The sequence below is a fragment of the Galleria mellonella genome, unplaced genomic scaffold (genome assembly GCF_026898425.1).
Source record: "Galleria mellonella isolate WM207_F2 unplaced genomic scaffold, CSIRO_AGI_GalMel_v1 utg158, whole genome shotgun sequence".
Taxonomy (NCBI): Eukaryota; Metazoa; Arthropoda; class Insecta; order Lepidoptera; family Pyralidae; genus Galleria; species Galleria mellonella.
Window position 1 is genome coordinate 1,798,719 of NW_026442003.1, and position 19,589 is coordinate 1,818,307.

General features: G+C 34.7%; 3 protein-coding genes across 8 annotated transcripts in view; 1 reads left to right on the forward strand and 2 right to left on the reverse strand.

The window, feature by feature from the left end:
• Positions 1-3,805: 3,805 nt before the first annotated feature.
• Positions 3,806-7,350, reverse strand: LOC113513812 (adenosine 5'-monophosphoramidase HINT3-like). Its single transcript, XM_026897794.3, has 3 exons — positions 6,912-7,350; positions 5,727-5,920; positions 3,806-4,603 (listed from the first exon to the last, which is right to left on the reverse strand). The coding sequence occupies exons 1-3, from the start codon at positions 7,111-7,113 to the stop codon at positions 4,577-4,579; spliced, it is 423 nt and encodes a 140-aa protein (XP_026753595.1). The 5' UTR covers positions 7,114-7,350; the 3' UTR covers positions 3,806-4,576.
• A 1,176-nt stretch (positions 7,351-8,526) lies between these two features.
• LOC113513742 (EEF1A lysine methyltransferase 2) lies at positions 8,527-12,691 on the reverse strand. Of its 3 annotated transcripts, none has more exons than XM_031911885.2 (5): positions 12,516-12,691; positions 11,684-11,893; positions 10,439-10,575; positions 9,046-9,205; positions 8,527-8,711 (listed from the first exon to the last, which is right to left on the reverse strand). In XM_031911885.2, the coding sequence occupies exons 2-5, from the start codon at positions 11,877-11,879 to the stop codon at positions 8,554-8,556; spliced, it is 651 nt and encodes a 216-aa protein (XP_031767745.2). In that variant the 5' UTR covers positions 11,880-11,893; positions 12,516-12,691; the 3' UTR covers positions 8,527-8,553. The 3 variants fall into 3 exon arrangements, with proteins under 3 accessions (XP_031767745.2, XP_052748408.1, XP_052748409.1); XM_052892448.1 differs by lacking the exon at positions 12,516-12,691 and adding an exon at positions 12,212-12,347; XM_052892449.1 differs by lacking the exon at positions 12,516-12,691 and adding an exon at positions 12,251-12,273.
• Positions 12,692-13,443: 752 nt separating this feature from the next.
• Positions 13,444-19,589, forward strand: part of LOC113513512 (alpha-1,6-mannosyl-glycoprotein 2-beta-N-acetylglucosaminyltransferase) — a 55,916-nt gene continuing 49,770 nt past the window's right edge. For 2 of the 4 annotated variants that reach the window (XM_052892439.1, XM_052892441.1), the window contains exon 1: positions 13,444-13,889. The gene's annotated coding sequence lies outside the window, so the exon portion shown is untranslated. The remainder of the gene's footprint in view (positions 13,890-19,589) is intronic. The other 2 variants (XM_052892440.1, XM_052892442.1) reach the window with 1 other exon arrangement.

Below are 19,589 nucleotides of genomic sequence, written 5' to 3' on the forward strand. Positions count from 1 at the left end.
GACATTTAAGTTACAAAATGATACCAGTGTATATTTTTATTTATTACATTAAAAAAAATACGTAGGTAATTTCGATTAGGGCGCCCTCTGCTGACTTTCATTAAATAACGAACAATATCATCATCTTAATCGATTTCAGAGTTCTACAATTTATTTTCCAAGATATCGTCCACTTGAATTACATATGCTTCCTTAGTATAAACACTTATTATTGTTATAGAATATGGTTTTATTCGCTTAACGGATGCTTATGTTTTGCGCTGTGGATAACTATAATTGGCTAATATGTAGTAAATGTAATTTAATATGTATTCAATGTTGTAAAAAGCTGTTGTTATCCCAAATAAAATAAAAGCACTGATTTATGAACTATAGTAAAAAAAGATGTTAATTTTTTCTTTGATGGGTGAAAATGGTATGGTAACCCCGCCTGCGCTAACGGGATACGCTGGCGGACCACCAGTGAAGGGTGATAGATGAGAATGAAAACAGGCCAGTTAGCCCATCATGATGAATTCATCAGGAATTAACCATGATAGTTTCCAGGGAGAACCGCGAGGAGGTCGACCTGGTTGGGTATATTGCTAGTAATGAGATTCTCAGTCTCCATTACTAACAATCCCTTTCACCCCTTAATTATTATTTTGTTATTTAGATTAATAAGTTATTCTATTAAGTTTCAATCAACGTACTCGTTTATATTTACATTCTATTAATCGTGAAGAGAATAAAATATTATAAAGACAATTATTAAGCCTTTAATACTAAATTTACCATTTGGTCAATTTACTACAAAAAAAACTTAAAAATCCATTTCAACTTTTTAAAATGACCATCCGGTTTGCATCAAAAGTTAAAGAATATGTTAATATTTTGGTCAATGTTTTTTGGATATATTAGCAAACGGAAAAGGTAATCTGCATCCTAGTGATTCAGTATCTATTGTTTCCTCTTCCTCGAAAAGGGTTATATGATAGAATATTTAAAGGACTTACCAGATTTCAGAATCCCATAACCCATACTAAACAGAATTTGTACTACGAGTACTATACTAGATAATTTACAGAAATGCCTTTTTGCTAAAATCAATATTTAACAAAAACAAAAAGTTTTCTGTCACTTATTTGGACATATTGTTTTATTTAAAAGGCCGGCAGCACACCTGCAATGCCGCTGGTGTTGTGGGTGATCATGGGCGGCGGTAGTCACTTACCATCAGGTGAGCCGCATGCTCGTTTGCCCCCTGTGTTGTAAAAAAAAAAAAAATATTATTATTGTTTAGATTATTTTTACACATCTATCATGCCCCATGTCTCATATTATTATTTATTAATCGACTAATTTTATGGACAACTTTGTAAGCGTAAGCCCTATCCATTTCCTTCGAAAAGACTTTAACCACTTTCTATTCCTGGAAAGTAGTACAAGGCTTTCGATGCCTTTTAGTGGTGGCAGCACAGTGAAAAAACTAAACTTTACCCAAAACCGCCTGGCCAGCATGCACGCAAGAGATTAGCGTTCTCTTATAAAGAAAAAAAGTATATTTAATGAGTTATTAAAAGTATTCTGAAAGAAAAATTGAACAATTTAAGGAATGGTTACGCATGAGCAATATTATTGGCATCATACTCGTAGTATAACTCTATAATGTCCGTGGTACTGTTCATGTCTGTAGGCGGAATATACAGGGTGTCGGGTTTCATGTGGTCCAAACGAAAACCATCGATAGACGGGTCCAAGGGCTTCTCTAAACACCCCCATGTATTTTCTGCAAAAATTTATAGTTTTCGAGAAATTTGCATTTATATAAATTTTTCGTTAGTACCCGAAATGTTGCATTCTTTATTTATTTTCTCCTAAACTATTATTAACAAAACCTTAATTATTTTTACCTTTTCATCAGTCATTGGCTAGTTTGTCAGTCTAATTTACATTAGAAACAATTACATTACTTCGGAAATGTTCTTCATTAAGAAATTTGTATTTATGATGAACTTAGAGGCACATAAAAAAAAACCCTGTCACAGTTCTTGCCAACCGCCCTCTTTGGGCATCTGTTAGTTAAAAATGTAAAATAAAGTTACACGCCATGTAATAATTTTAATGATGGCAACACCACTGATAACTAGCGGTTGACATGATTAGGTAGGTAGTTATCAATCGAAAACTCTAATCTATTTAAACTAATAATTTTATCTTAATTACCTAATTATTATTAGAGTGAATGGACAGATTGGAACAATTTTATATTAAATGTAAAATGAGAAATTACACTAGTTATGTAAGTAGCAAACAAGTAAATATCTATTTTTTTTATGCAACTTAGAATGGCAAACAAGCTGACGGCCCACCTGATGGAAAGTGGTAACTATCGTCTATACACATGAGCAGTATTATGGACATAGCCAAGTATACTGTTTCGTCCATGATACCTCCCATGCGTTTCCATTTCTGAAGGCTCAGGTGTTATTCCTCTGTATTATGTAAATTAACTGCCATATCCCACCTACATATAGCCCCATTGCTAGCAATATACCCTGTCAGGTAAACGTCCCCTTGGAAACCATCGTGCTGAATTCCTGGTGTATTTATCACGAACTGACCAGTCTTCTTATCCTCACCTATCATACCTTACTGGTGCCCCGCCGGTGTATACCGTTAGCGCGAGTGGGGTTACCATTCCATTATCATCTATTAAAAAAAATTCTATTGTTTACTGAGGAAATCCTGTATGATCTACCAATTACATTCTTCTTGAAATCACAAATGAAACGACATTTTTTTATTTTTTTTTTTAGTTTAGTACACAATTATGTATTATGTATTTATTCATAGTAACTACTTATTTATATATATTTTTTTTTGATGGGTGTAAATGGTATGGTAGCACCGCCTGCGCTAACGGGATACGCTGGCGGAGCACCAGTGAAGGGTGATAGATGAGAATGAAAACAGACCAGTTAGCCCATCATGATGAATTTATCAGGAATTAACCACGATAGTTTCCAGGAGGAACCGCGAGGAAGTCCACCTGGTTGGGTATATAGCTAGCAATGGGATTCTCAGTCTCCATTACTAACAATCCTTTTCCTAAAATAAGTAGGGGACTTATTTATATATATACATATTTTATATTAGTGTGAGCATTGCGTCCGAGCATCTTCCGCTAGATTAGCAAAATATTATATTTTTTTGCCTTGCCACGATGGACTGGATTAATAATCGACCGGTTGGCCACTCTTAGTATAAAATATACAGACATTTTAGTGAATAACATTTAAAAACTCCAACAATGTTGAGCCTCAAGTACTAACTTTAAAGGCAAGAGAAATGTCTTTTTTCGACCCACGTTCCTTTGATAAAAAGATTTACTGGTTGAACGCTGGTAGAACATTCCATTAAAAAAACGCTAAAAATTTTAATTTCTCTGGTATATTTTAAAAGCAGTTTGTTTGGGTACCTCTGTCCCATTCGTGTTTCAACCGTAAAGCAGTTGTGTTTGCATGGCTGTGTTTGGGTTTGAAGGGTGGGACATGAAAGTGAATTTACAGGGTACAGAGGAATAACACCTGAGTCCTCAGAAATGGCAACGCATGAGGAGTATCATGGGAGAAACAGTATACTCTGTTATGTCCATGGTACTGCTCATGTCTATAGGCGACGTTACCGCTTTCTATTAGGTGGGCCGTCAGCTGGTTTGACATTGTAAGTCGCATAAAAAAAATACGAACTTTGTATAATTACTACAACCGATGGACGAACCCAGAATATAATATAATAAATTATGGTGTAATTAAAAAAAATATTTAAACCATAATAATAAACGTTTATTTCTAAACTCCAATCATACACATATAAAATTCTACAAAGAAAAATAATTTATTTATAAAGAAATAATATTTATAGTAAACCTTTACATAGTTGGTCAACACAAGTAAATACCATATAAATACCATACAATAAAATATAATGTTAAATTGAAAAATAAAAACAATACAAAATTCTCCCATCTACATTTCTGAGAATAAATGAATGAATGAATGAGTATACTTTATTTGCATTATACAATATAGGAAATAAGCAAGACAATTTACAAACACAACGATACAATTGTATAAGTACAGTAAGGCGGTTTTATTGCTGTCGTTATTATCGTTAGCTAATATTTTCAAGACAACCTTAAGGCAATGGACTAATTGTTGTACAAAATTGTGTAAATTTGAATATTAAGTCCGCCATATGTAGATAGAATTTTACTGTGCATTAAAGTTTAAATAAATAAATAAATATTATATTCATTACCACGATCACTGAAATTGTATCCCATTTTGATTAAAACATGTTAATTAATTCGTATACAATATGTAAAAAGTCAACTGATCTGGGGAATTTTTAATTGAATTACTTGCAACACTGGGAAATGGCGCGTAATGTTTTATTTTAAAAACAATATCTGTCAGCTTATACGTTAGTGTAGGTTGACCGTTTTTGGACCATTTTCTAATACTTGACTCTCCATAGAGAATTCCAAAGATATATTTATCTAAGCAAATATATTTATACAGTATCTTGTTCATCATAGTCTTGATTCCACATATTCCGGCTGGAAAGAGAAAAACAGAAATATAATTATGTTATTTTTTTAAATTGCGTTTTATAAAATCTTCCCAAAAATGCCTACTAAATTTCTTGCCATAAGTAAAAACTTGTTAATGTTCATCGATTACCTATTGTACCGAATGTATTCCTACCAACTAGTTTTAAGTTCTCCTATTATTGTAAAGTAAAATAAAAATACAGAAAAAATTAAGTGTGGGTGAAGGGGTTTGTAACGGTAAGCTAGCTCCACTGCCAGCAATATACACTGTCAGATCGATCTCCACGAATTCCTGGAAACCATTGTAGTTAATTCCTGGTGCATTTGTGAACAAGTAAAAATTTTTCAATAATAATAAAATAATTACTTTTTCCAATGCCTAATATTTTTACCAGTATCTAATTAGATGCTAGCAAAAATATCCTCAAATGAGGAGCTCGTGTGTTGCCATTAAAAAAAGAAGAAAAAAATAAATCCTAAAAAAATAGATACGTTCTATATTTCAAATATGCTATCGGGACATAATGCAATAAAAAATTACAGGTAATAATACGTGATTTTTATTGCCGACTTTTCGATGTGGATTGCACCACGTCGTGTCCACGACTGGACGTGTGGTATCAGGCCGATTAGTTGATACAAATTTAACGTTTCCGAACGCAATGTCGCAATATCCTTCTACCCTCCTTCCCTATCCGTATTTCCGATCAAATCCGGAGGTAGGTAAAAACAGTTTTGTCATCAAACTGCGCGTCGAGTTCAAGTTCTGTTAAGATCTCAAATAAATCTCCGCCAGTCGCGTACGTAGTCGGGTCTAACTGACATATTGCTAACAATATACCCAACCAGATCGACCTCCTCGCGGTTCTCCCTGGAAACTATCATGGTGGCCTGTTTTCATTCTCATCTATCACCCTTCACTGGTGCTCCGCCAGCGTATCCCGTTAGCGCAGGCGGGGTTACATTATCATTTTCACCCATTAAAAAAACCCAACGGTTTGACAGTGTATTCTGTTATGTCCATGGTACTGCTCATGTCTGTAGGCGACGGTTACCACTTTCCATCAGGTGGACCGTCAGCTTGTTTACCATTCTGAGTTGCATAAAAAAAAACAAAATAGATACATACAGAAACAAACCAATATGAATCCTTCCGAAATATCAATTTCCCTATAAATCCCATTTCAGACTCTGGCGCTATGGTGTGTAAATGCAAATGCTTGATACTTGTGAATGGGGGCCAATGGTACCCAAACCTCGCATCTTCAACTGACAGATTGTTTTTGCTCAGCATTTCTTTGGCTACGGACAGCATGTTGGACACTGGAAACATGTAAATACTAGCACATTATAAAGTTTTATATATATATATAGTAATATTTTATGTATTCATTTATTTAATACATTAGGTGTATGTTTATATTAGTCTAATTATATGTTTATATTAATGAATATATCAAGTATTGCTTTATTCTGTCCTCTATACAACAATGCACCGCCTACTTATTTCTCGGTTTGCCCAATGGTCGACTGGTAGAGAACACCGTCCGGTGTTAAGTCCGTCAAATGTACATAGAATTCTAATGTGCATTAAAGTTTAAATAAATAAATAAAGCACCCTCTAAACCAGAGGGAGACTTTGTACAAAAGTCGATTGCTTGGGTACCTCTGTCCCATTCGTGTTTCTAATTTTACCATTCTAAGTTGTATAAAAAAAACCCAAACTAAGCAGAGTTTGTACTATGAATAATAGACAACTGATAAGACATACTTATTGGTATTTTTTTGGAAATACAGACATTTTTGTAGTAGAATACACCCAGACAGAATAATTTTTTTTATGCACCTTAGAATGTCAAACAAGCTGACAGCCCACCTGATGGAAAGTGGTAACCGTCGCCTATAGACATGACATGACATACTATACTAATAATATAAATATATTATTAGTATAGTATTATGGATTATAAAAAACCTTTTCCCTATGTAATCTTTGTTAGATAATAAGTACTGTAATTCAGTATCTTGAAACCTCCATATCTTCAGCACTACCACTAATAAAAGTTATATTTTTCTGCATAAAGTGAAAAAAAAAATACCAGCCCTAAGAAAAATCATAGACTTAAACCAACTATTTAAAAAAATATATAACCAGTGTCTCTCTGGATGATTTAAGAATTATAAAGATATTTCATTCATGCAAATCCATTTGGTCATTCATATTATTGTAGTATTAAAAACTTACATACATACTAGATATTTACATGAACTGCAAAACCATTCATTCATATTCTTTTAAGTGTAAACTGCTTACCTAACTCTTTATCGGCCGAAGTAAGCGATTTAGCATCTTGAATATGCCGTTTTGGAACGGTAAGTATATGAAAACGACTAGCTGGCTTTATATCTCGGAATACGCATATTTCATTATCTTCATATAATATTTCGGTATTCTCCAATTTGTTCACGATGTTGCAGAATATACACGATGACTTAACGGGTGTTGGCGCCGTCATTTTTAAGGTAATTAAACAATATTTAAGGATTCTAGCCAGTGTTCTTGGTTCGAAACTTAAAAAATTAAAACTAATATAAAATATCACTATAAGACGTAGATAGGTACTATGCTTAATCTAAATTTCTAATAACAAATACATATTACACGGCTGGAAAATAAATTGTTAACTGCATTTATCAATATTGATAAAAGCGTTTTGATAAAATTGAAACTTTTGATAAGAAATTACGATGAAGTCAAAAGTCAAATCATTAATAGTATACGAGTAAAGCATGATGCGTGTGATAAACTACTAAAACAAAAAAAAAATACTGACATACGCAATTTTTAGATTTAACTAAATATTTTGATTGTTTAATTATATATATTTTTTATTGTTATAAATTGTTTTTCGCTTTAAAAATGTCGCAAAAAAATTACGTTTATAATCCTAAAAAAATATCAGCTATCATCTACATCATCCTATAACGTACAGAGTATAATTTAGACAGCTGTCAAACATTTTGAAAGTTGATGGATCTGTCACAGATAATATAATCCTCTGTCATTTCTAGCACGTTTATTTTTAATTGATTAGGCTTTGGAAAGACAAATCGGCATATTTTGAATAAACATTAATACCTACTTTTAAAAATATGTAAACTCAAAGTATTCTTATTGACAAATACATTGCTAATATACCTATAGTAAAATATGCAAAATTTTTGCTAAACTGTATACACTTTACTTTTTCTAATTTTTTTTTTTTATTAAAGTTTTGGTACTGTTTTTTTTAAGCTAATGTATTAATTAATTAAAGCAAAAAAATGTCATAAGTCGCCGTGTAGGTCCCGGCATAGAATGAGTTACCTAGAGGGAGACTTTGTACAAAAGTCGATTGCTTGGGTACCTCTGTCCCATTCGTGTTTCAACCGTGAAGCAGTAGTGTTTGCATGGCTGTGTTTCGGTTTGAAGGGTGGGATATGGCGTCAATTTACTGGGTACAGAGGAATAACACCTGAGTCCTCAGGAATGGCAACGCATGGGGGGTATCATAAGCGAAACTGTATACTCTGTTATGTGCATGGTACTGCTCATGTCTATAGGCGACGGTTACCACTTTCTATCAGGTGGGCCGTCAGCTTGTTTGCCATTCTAAGTTGTATAAAAATAAAAATAATGAGTCACTCCTTCCTTTCCCATAAGTGTCGTAAGAGGCGACGGAAGAGTGAAGGAGTGGCGGCAGTGTCCCCCTTAAAACATCACTAAAACCTTATCTGCAGACGCGATTGCTAAGCGAAGAAATTACTGGCAAAACTCCATCTGGGTAAGGCTTATGTTCAGCAGTGGACAATTAAGAGCTCATATGAAGAATGTGATAAGTACTCATAATCATACCGTAATATTCCATCTAAATATAATATCTAAGGAACTAATAATAAAACCAATTATATGCACATTATTTTTTTATAAACACAACAGACGAGACAACACTGCCCACTTTCCCGCCAAATTTGAACTGCGGTGTTGGTATTACACACTTTAACTTCATCTTCTCCGAAAACTGCTTAATTAATTCTTGATCTGTCCAATTACACGATGTTATAATGAATAGCCCTGGAAAAAAAAGTATATAATCAACATTGGATAAAATAAAAATATTAACATAATTTGGAAGTTGAGTTTTTACTATATTTATGCTTAATTAGATTTATATATATATATATATATATATATATATATATATATATATATATATATATATATATATATATATATATATATAGTAAATTACTAAGAATGCAAAAGTTTAAATAGGTTATGTAATCGATTATTTTCGCGCCATTTTACATGCATACAAATTCATACAGAATCGTACGAAAAAAAAACACTGTCTATTTTCACGACAAGCCCAGACAGAGACAATTAAGTGCTAAAATAATCAACTCACCATTATCACAGAGAATCTTAGTCACTTGTTCTAGATATTTCCGTCTATTTTCCTTTGGGTTATCTGGATTCAAACTGATTGCATCGTAAGTTCCCTTATCATGTACTATACCAAAGTTGGTCCCCAAATCTGACACATCATCATTTATTATATCAAAAACCTGTAATCAATAATTTTAGAAGTCCATACTTAAATAGTTACCATGTGGGATCACATGTATTTTTATATTATACAGTTTTTTTTTTAAATAGGTGACAATGGTATGGTAACTCCGTTTGCACTATCGGTGTACACTGGCAAGGCACCAGTGAGAGATGACAGATGAGGATGAAAGTAGGTCAGTTAGCCCCTCCTACTAGAATTAAACACGATGGTTTCCAGGGGGAATCGCGTGGAGGTTTACCAGAGGGAGACTTTGTATAAAAGTCGATTGCTTGGGTACCTCTGTCTCATTCGTGTTTCAACCGTAAAGCAGTTGTGTTTGCATGGCTGTGTTTCGGTTTGAACGGTGGGATATGGCGTGGATTTACAGGGTACAGAGGAATAACACCTGAGTCCTCAGGAATGGCAACGCATGGGGGGTATCATGGGCGAAACAGTATACTCTGTTATGTCCACGGTACTGTTCATGTCTACAGGCGACAGTTACAACTTTCCATCAGGTGGGCCGTCAGCTTGTTTGCCATTTTAAGTTGTATAAAAAAATATTACGTAAATATTTATTAACTAGCGGCCCGTCCCGGCGTCGCACGGGTGGACATTTTTAACATTTCCCTTCAATGCTCTGCGCCTATTGATCGTAGCGTGATGAAAAGTATACCTGCCCGGGTGTATGAGGAATAATTGTACCAAGTATCGTTAGAATCCGTCGAGTAGTTTTTGTATCTATAACGAACATACAGACAGACAAACAAAAATTTTACTGATTGCATTTTTGGCATTAGTATCGATCACTAATCACCGCCTGATAGTTATTTTGGAAATATATTTAATGTACAGAATTGACCTCTCTACAGATTTATTATAAGTATAGAAGATTGTAAGCATTTTTGAACGTAATCTACCACCCAGTTAAAGAAAAAGAATATGAAAGTTATGATCACTGCAACAATAAGTTGATAGATGCCTTCAAATGGGGGGGAGTGGAAGGGGATTGGTATTTTTTTTTTATTTTATTTATTCATAAACAAAAATATGTATTTGAATATTATAGTAGATACAATAATTTCATACAGTACATAAAATATAAATTAAATCAAGCATAAAACAAATATTACAGTCACTTAGTCATCTCTTAACATAAACAATATAGGTATATATTCAAATTCATGTATATCAAATAAAAATAATATAATGGGTACTAGTGGCCCCGAAAGCATTACTGAATGATTACCTTATATTTAATTATGGAAAATTCCTCTTTAGTCACTTTCTCAGCTAACACTATGGCCTCCTCACAGTAATCTACTCCCAGTAAGTTGGTGAACCCTTGTCTGGCCAATTCCATCAAAGAATAACCGTTTCCACAACCTGAAAAGGAAATTTTGAAATTACACCAAAGGAAAACATACACATTGATGTATTTACACTGAGGATATTGAATGAGCTGCCTGCCGAGGTTCTCCCAAGAGACTACAGCATGGGGTTCTTTAAAAAGGGGTAAAGAGGTTTCTTCAGGGTCGGCAACGCACGCGTAATACCCCTGGTATTGCAGGCGTTCATCCCCGTATCTAAAGGAGGGGCAAACCAGGGTACTTGCAGGGCAGTTTCATGGGGGCGCCAAAATCCTTGAGACAAGAATTCCAAATATCGAATAATGAGTCAGGATCGTCTACCTGGCCTCGCGATCCTTTCTTTTTCCGTGTGGAAAATGTTCGGAAAGACCGTCCCATCTGCCAGAGGGAGGACAGCTGGGGTGTGTGGGATTCGTACCCACTAAAAACCACACGACGTACCTCGAGGCGCTTATGTTGGATCCCGGGTTCCCGTTTGTACGACTACCGAGTATCCAACGCGACGGCCCGCCCTGTAGGTGGTGTAGGGCAGGCCTCCTCTCTTAGTTAGGGCGGGGAATGTCCCTCCCACCCTACCATCACAGGAGGGCACGGATACGTGCGCGCACCTCCTAGAGTGACCTCCCGATCCTAGCGATTGAAAACAAACTGTCTATGCGACGGACTTTGAGGAGCTAATAGATTCTTTCTCAGAAAAGAAAGCACGCCGTGTAAAGTCGTAGTCTTTCCTAGTTAAATATTATGTTTCCGTTTTATGTCACAAATGAAGGTTATCAGTTATTAGATAATGAAAAGTTTAAATTTATTAAAGGATTATATATTAACAAATGGTCACAAAAAATGTATTAGTAGTTATAACAGTTTTTCTCAAACGCTAAAGGAAGGGGGCACCACAACAGAGTATACTGTTTCACCCATGATACCCCCCATGCGTTGCCATTCCTGAGGACTCAGGTGTTATTCCTCTGTACCCAGTAAATTCACACACAACTGCTTCACGGTTGAAACACGAATGGGACAGAGGTACCCAAGCAATTGACTTTTGTACAAAGTCTCCCACTGGTAAATTCAATAATAAATGTTTAAAACACGTAAAAACCATAAGGAAACATTTATTTTCTCACCTAAATCAATAAGAGGGGTGTCCAGACTAACTCCACAACTACAGATCCAGTCTATAACCCTCTGAGCACTGTCCTCGCCAAACCACACGTCTCCCGGGTCCCCATTTTCTTCATAGTTGTTTACCTCAATTGCATACGTCTTCTTCCAATAGTCATAGGTTCCCAACTCAGAGGAGTCTAACTCTGTGTCCTCCATTTAGTATTTATGACCTAAAAAAAAAATATAAAACTTCTTATATTTTAGGATAAAAAGTTATATTTTAAACGTAATAACTACCAGTTTAACGTATGTGAAATTTGGTCAAATAAGCTTGACTAGTTTCAGGACTGTTCGAAACCCTTAATCTTAAGCAGCTATGACACAAGTGTGAGCAAATGATCCCGAAACTATTTGAGTTTTCTAGACCTTAAATTACACGTAAGTTAAATTGGTAGTTATTACCTTAAAATATAATACATTTTATGAAACCATTCATTCATTTAATAAAATGTACAAAACAATGTGTTCCTGCAAACAGCTGAGCTTACATAGTTGTGTTTCACTAATTTGTGAAATTGGATGTTAACCTGATAGGGCATATTGATAGCAATGGGGCTGTCAAACTCCATTGCTAACAATCCCTTCCCCCCAAATGTTAGCAATTTAGATTCAGTTTGAGATGCGAGTTCTTGAAATAAAACAATTTGAAGATAAAGTTTCAAGATAATCGCGTGTACAAATAATAAAAGCACTTTAATAAAGAAAGTAGAACAAAGTATAAATATTTTGAATAATATTAGACAGTGGATAACTATTTTGGAAATATAAAAAAATATATTTAATAATACTTACCTAACTAACGAATTTATTCAAAGACAGAATAAAAATGTATGTATAAAATTATGAAAATGGTACAAAATTTCTTATTATTTATATATATATATATATATTAATTTATTAAAATAAAAAATTGAATTGAAAATTTTACAAATAAATCATATGAGCTATCGTAACTATGTAGGTTAGATAGGTACATTGACAATCTAGACAGCGTATGTACTGTCAAAATCAATTTGACAGTCAATGACAGCTAGATTATAGCAATATGCAAAATTTATGAAAATATAGTAAGAAATAAAATCCAGTTCCTAATTAATCGTAATTACAATTAACTAAGTTATTAATACATGTAAACAACTAAGTTATTAATATATGTAAGACATGTTTTTATAGTTCAATAAATATAAACCTGCCATCTACAACACATCCTAAAATTCATAGAACATTGTTCTCATTGGAACCAAAATACACGAACTAGGTACAAAATAAGGTGAAATATATAAATTTTAAAATATAACATATTTTTCAGATTTTATGTCGACATTTCTATGTAGTTATTCAACATATTTATGCGACAAGCTTTATCCAACCATTTGGCAGCGACCTTATAGGAATCTAATTAATTTTTTAAGGTTTTTCATTTCGTTTCTCTAATATTGAATTTAAGCGTGTAATATTTTTAAACATAAGTTGGGGTTAAACATAGGTTGGTTAACAATAGTTAATTATCAGTTAATTATATATTTTCTAAGTCTTCTCACACGAAGTTTTATAAAAAATTGTGTATATAAAGAATGTGTAATTATTCATTCTTTCTTTGCATTTGTAACAACACAACTGTACAATTTCATTTCTGCCGTTTCACAAATATAGTAGGTATTATATTTTAAAATATGGCTATGTTATAAAAGAACTGTCAGTTTTCTACTATCTAAAAGTAGGTTGATTTGATTTCTACATTTCGCAGTTTGCGGGACTGTGTGCATACTTTATTCATATAACTGTTTATTACATCTATTTTAACAACATGCGACTGATTTTACGGCCTAAATAGAAACAAATTGTAAATTAATGTTACGGTACGGCCCCAGAAACAGAAATAGTGATCAAATTCAATTACCTGTCTATCTTAAGTAGAGAAAACGTGCATTAATAAAATCAATCAATATTTTTGTGCCATCGTGTTGAAATAAATTAATAAAAATAAATTAATGTGAACATTTTCCTGTGCTCTTGCAATTTTTTTCATAGATATGATTTTTCGTCTGTGGTATTCCCCAAGGTGATACTGATTAGGACAGTGTTTTTTTTTTCGCAATTGAAGTTTTTTAATTTTTAAAATTGTTCTTCGAAGGCAAGGGAAAGTGATATTAAACGGATTTTCCGGTAAGTAAACACATTTATTGATAAACATTACAAATAGATATTACAAAACAAAATGTAGGTTAACATAACTACAAGCTTACATAAACGTATAATTTTCTAGTTGTTGCATAAAATAATTTTGAAATTTAAGTTTTGCGTTTTATAGGGCGTTTTATAGTTTTATGATGTGATAATTTTTATACCGCTAAAGTTAGTTATCTTTATTACTTTTTTACAGTTTTTTTTATTACTTTTTTACAATTTTTTTTTATTACTTTTTTACAATTTTTTTTATTACTTTTTTACAGTTATTTTGTTACGAATTAACATTTATTTTTGTGAAAATATTGACATGTAGAAAAAATAAAAATAATATAGACTATTTCATATTTATTCCTCAGCTTCTAGGAGCTGCAAATGGTTATAAAAAAATAATTAAATCACTTTGTTATATATATTTAAGCTGAATTTAAATAATTGATTCTGAGATTTTAAAGGTAGTTATAAATTAAATTTATAATAATTTTGAATTAAAACTTAAAAATTTTGATTCTATTGGTTCTTTTAATATTTTACTGTGATATCAAATTGACTTTTAAATTTTTACATAGAGGGAGGGTACGGGATTGTTAATAATAGAATACAATCTACCAGCCTCATTGCTAGCAATATACCCTATCAAGTCAACCTCCATGTGATTCCCTGGAAACCATCATAGTTAATTCTTGTGGAAATAGCCACCATGAGCTAATTGACCTGCTTTCATCCTCACCTATTACTGTTGCCCAACCAGTGTATACTGATAGCACAGATCGGGCTACCATTCTGTTACTGTTTTTTTTACTGTCATATGGATTCATAGACAAGTAATAAACAAGTTGACACATGTGTACTTCTTTTATTTTTTTTTTATTTTTTATGCAACTTAGAATGGCAAACAAGCTGACGGCCCACCTGATAGAAAGTGGTAACTGTCGCCTATAGACGTGAGCAGTACCATGGACATAACAGAGTATACTGTTTCGCCCATGATACCCCCCATGCGTTGCCATTCCTGTGGACTCAGGTGTTGTGCCTCTGTACCCTTAAAATTCACTGCCATATCCCACCCTTCAAACCGAAATACAGCCATGCAACCAACTGCTTCACAGTTGAAACACGAATAGGACAGGGGGGAAAGGGATTGTTAGTAATGAAGACTAAAAATCCCATTGCTAGCAACATACGCAACCATGTCGACCTCCTCGCGATTCCCCCTGGAAACTATCATGGTTAATTCCTGATGAATTCATCATGATGGGCTAACTGGCCTGTTTTCATTCTCATCTATCACCCTTCACTGGTGCTCTGCCAGCGTATCCCGTTAGCTCAAGCGGAGTTACCAATTCATTTTCATCCAACAAAAAAAAAACACGAATGGGACAGAGGTGCCCAAGTAAACAACTTTTGTACAAACTACCTTTTAAACATTGTAATGTGAGTGTGTGAGAGAGATAGACATCCTAATAGGACAGGTTACCATTGCGTCATTAAAAAAAAGTAGTTTATATATATCTAATGGGGTTAATTAAAATGTGTGAATGTTAATGTACTATGTATGTGAAGCAATGAAATTGTTTATAGGTAACCTTCCCATGGGTTTTGGTTGGTTAATTATATTAATGGGTAGGTGTGTGGAATGATACATGATAATTATGGTTATATTATAGTTATGGACTGTCTAGACTAGGTTATGTCTCCCTGATGTATCTGTGTGTATTGTAATAGAATTATTGAAACATAGAAAGAAAGAAATATTTTTACTCTTTTTTTTTTTATACAACTTAGAATGGCAAACAAGCTGACGGCCCACCTGATGGAAAGTGGTAACCGTCGCCTATAGACATGAGCAGTACCATGGACATAACCGTACACAGACATACTGTTTCGCCCATGATACCCCCCTTGCGTTGCTATTCATGAGGACTCAGGTGTTATTCCTATGTACCCAGTAAATTCACGCCATATCTCACTCTTCAAACTGAAACACAGCTATGCAAACACAACTGCTTCACGGTTGAAACACGAATGGGACAGAGGTACCCAAGCAAATGACAGCCCAATGATAAGCCCAGTTCAACACCATTTTTTCTGTCTTCTACATTCTGTGAAATCTTTTACTTTAGTTTTTTTCTCTTATTGTTTTCAAACTAATTTAGTGCAGGGAGAGATGGGATTGTTAGTAATGAAGATTAGTTATCCCATTGCTAGTAATATCAGGTCGACCTCCACGCGGTTCCCCCTGGAAATTATCGTGGTTAACTCTTGTGTAATTTGTCGCGATGAGCCTGAGTGATCTGCTTGAATCCTCTTTTAACATATTTCACTGGTGCCCCGCCAGCGTATACCGTTAGCGCAGGCGGGGCTACCATTCAATTATCATTCATTAGAAGTCCGTTTTCACACAAAAAAAGAACATATACCTACTTACTAATATAGCGGAAAGGGGGGAAAGGGATTGTTAGCAATAGAGTTTGACAGCCCCATTGCTAGCAATATGCTCTATCAAGTCGACCTCCATGTGGTTCCCACCTCCAGGTGGTGTGTGGTAAGGCTAACTGACCTGTTTTCATCCTCACCTATCATCCTTCACTGGTACCCCGCCGGTGTATACCGATAGCGCGGGCGGCGTTACCATTCCATTATCACCCATTAAAAAAATATATAACGGAAAAGTTTGTTTAATTGAACACGTTAATCTCTAAAACTGTGCTTTGGAATTACCAAACAGTCAACCTTTTAACGAGGAAAAATTTTATTTTCTATTTGTAATGCATAAACATACGTAATTAGAGAACAGATTAAAAAATATCATCCATGGAAAGCAACATTATCAGCTAGTACCGTGTAATTCTACTCAGATCGTTGAACCAGAGGGAGACTTTGTACAAAAGTCGATTGCTTGGCCACCTCTGTCCCATTCGTGTTTCAACCGTGAAGCAGTTGTGTTTGCATGGCTGTGTTACGGTTCGAAGGGTGGGATATGGCGTGAATTTACTGGGTACAGAGTAGTAACACCTGAGTCGTCAGGAATGGCAACGCATGGAGTGTATTATGGGCGAAACAGTATACTCTGTTATGTCCATGGTACTGCTCATGTCTGTACGCGACGGTTATCACTTTCCATCAGGTGGACTGTCAGCTTGTTTGCCATTCTAAGTTGTATAAAAAAAAAGTTCAATATTTAAATTTGGAACTAACGAAACGCGGCAAAATATAAACTTTCTTTTTTTAATAAATCGTCTTGTCTATAAAAAGTTTTTGTAAATCGCCTTGTCTATAACCCGTGGAGGCCATTTTAAGATTGGTATGTATATTAAGCAAGGTGTAGTTCCACTCTGATACATATTTAAAGTAGCTTAAATCTACTCTGATCGATCGTTCGATATTTGAATTTCGAACCAACGATGCGCGGCAAAATATAAACTTTTTTTATAAATCGTCTTGTCTATGATCCGTGGAGGCCATTTAAAGTCTGGTATGTTAAGGTTACACAGATCAGCAATAACATCCAATGGAATTTAACTTAAGTGTACCTAATACTTTAGTAATTGAAAAAAAAATAACGATGTTGTTTTTTAAAAGAAAATAAGTACTTTTTTTTTCTTTCTTATGGCACGGCACAAAGTGCATCCGCCAAAAACAAAGCTTGGGAAACAGCATTTTAGTAAAGGAGTTTTGGACGACGGAGTTTAAGATAAGGATCAGAAAAGTTGAATAATGAATAATATAAAGAAATGGACAGATACCTAAATAGATATTATAATATATTTAACCTTAAAAATATATATGTATATGTAAAGTACATAAACTAAGAAAATTTACAACTTAATATTGTTTATTTATTTATTTAACACTTTATTGCACCAACATAACAGGATTTGTTGAACAATTTTCAATACGTATAGTGTAGTACAAAAGGCGGTCTTATTGCTAAGCAATCTCTTCCAGACAACCTGTGGGTAGAAGGAATTAAAGCATAAATAGGTAGGTGGCGCGTTAAAAGAAATAGATTTGTAAAAAATAATATCTGTGACAGCATAGTCATATACACATACATAAATAAACAGATACATGTAGAGAGGTCAATTCTGTACATGAAATATATTTCCAAAATAACTATCAGCGGGTGATTAGTGATCGATACTGATGACAAAGATGCAATCAGTAACATTTTTGTCTGTCCGTATGTTCGTCATAAAAACAAAAACTACTCGACGGATTTTAATGAAACTTGGTACAATTATTCCTCATACACCCGGGCAGGTTATAGTATACTTTTCATCACGCTACGATCAATAGGAGCAGAGCAGTGAAGGGAAATGTTGGGAAAACGGGAGAAGTTACTCAATTTTTAAGCTTCCGCCGCGTGTGCAGCCTTGATGGCCACTTTTTAAAATGTAAAAATGTCCACCCGTGCGACGCCGGGACGGGCCGCTAGTAAATAAATAAAAGTGAGCAATCGATAAGCTAAACAGCCTTTATACAAAACGCCCTTGGTTCAACAAGTACTTAAAACGATATTCACTGCCTAATCGCTGTATCGCATGTTCTTTCCAAATGAGGCAATACGACCGTCTACTTTGGTAGTTTCCTTACTGTTTGATGCTTAAATGAATACTACATCTATAGTTTTATGTTTTTAGTCCATTATGGTTTATTTAATGAGTGATAATAGAATGGTAACCCCGCCTGCGCTATCGGTATACGCTGGCGGGACACCAGTAAGGGATGGTAGGCGAGAATGGAAGCAGGTCAGTTGTCCCATCATGACGTTTTTCACCAGAATAGACCATGATGGTTTCCAGGGGGCACTGTATGATATATTGCTAACAATGGGGTCTCTATTAGAGACTCTCTAGTCCAATTACTAACAATCCCTTTCCTCTACTGTGTTTAATTTTAAGCTTAAATTAAACGCTTAACTGCGGTTGCCAAGCGTGGCAACTATTGACAAAATCTCTCTTTATGGGGAAGCCTATGTTATGATATGGGATGGAAAAGGACATAGGTTTATGTATGTATGTATGTATGTACGAGGTTTGTCCGGAAAGTACGTATAAAAGTTTTTTAAAAATTTTATTTTACAATTATTCAGGTAAATCAATTTTATCCCCTTCAAAGTACTCCCCCTGTGACATAATGCACTTGTGCCAACGCCGTTTCCACTGTGAGAAGGCTCCTTGAAAGTCCTCTGGTTGTAGGTTTCTCAGCTGCCCCGTCGTAGCTTTTTTTATCTCATTTATGTCCCCCAAATGCCGCCCCCGAAGTACCAATTTGGTTTTTGGGAACAAGAAGAAGTCACACGGGGCCAAATCCGGCGAATAGGGGGGGTGTTCGGTCACCGTAATGGAATTTTTACTCAAAAACTCACGGACAACAAGAGAGGTGTGGGCAGGGGCATTGTCGTGGTGAAGAATCCAACGCCCCTCTCGCGCCAATTCTGGACGAACTCGTGCCACACGAGCTTTGAGGCGTCTGAGCACATCGACGTAGAATTTTCCATCAACTGTCTGGCCTGGAGGGACGAATTCTTGATGGACAATCCCCCGAACATCGAACTCTTTCTCGGCCCTCTCTGAATCTTTTTAGCCACTTGTGGACGGTTGGTTCCTTCACAGCATCATCCCCATAAACTGTTCTGAGATCGGCAAAAATTTCACGGCCATTCTTGCCGAGTTT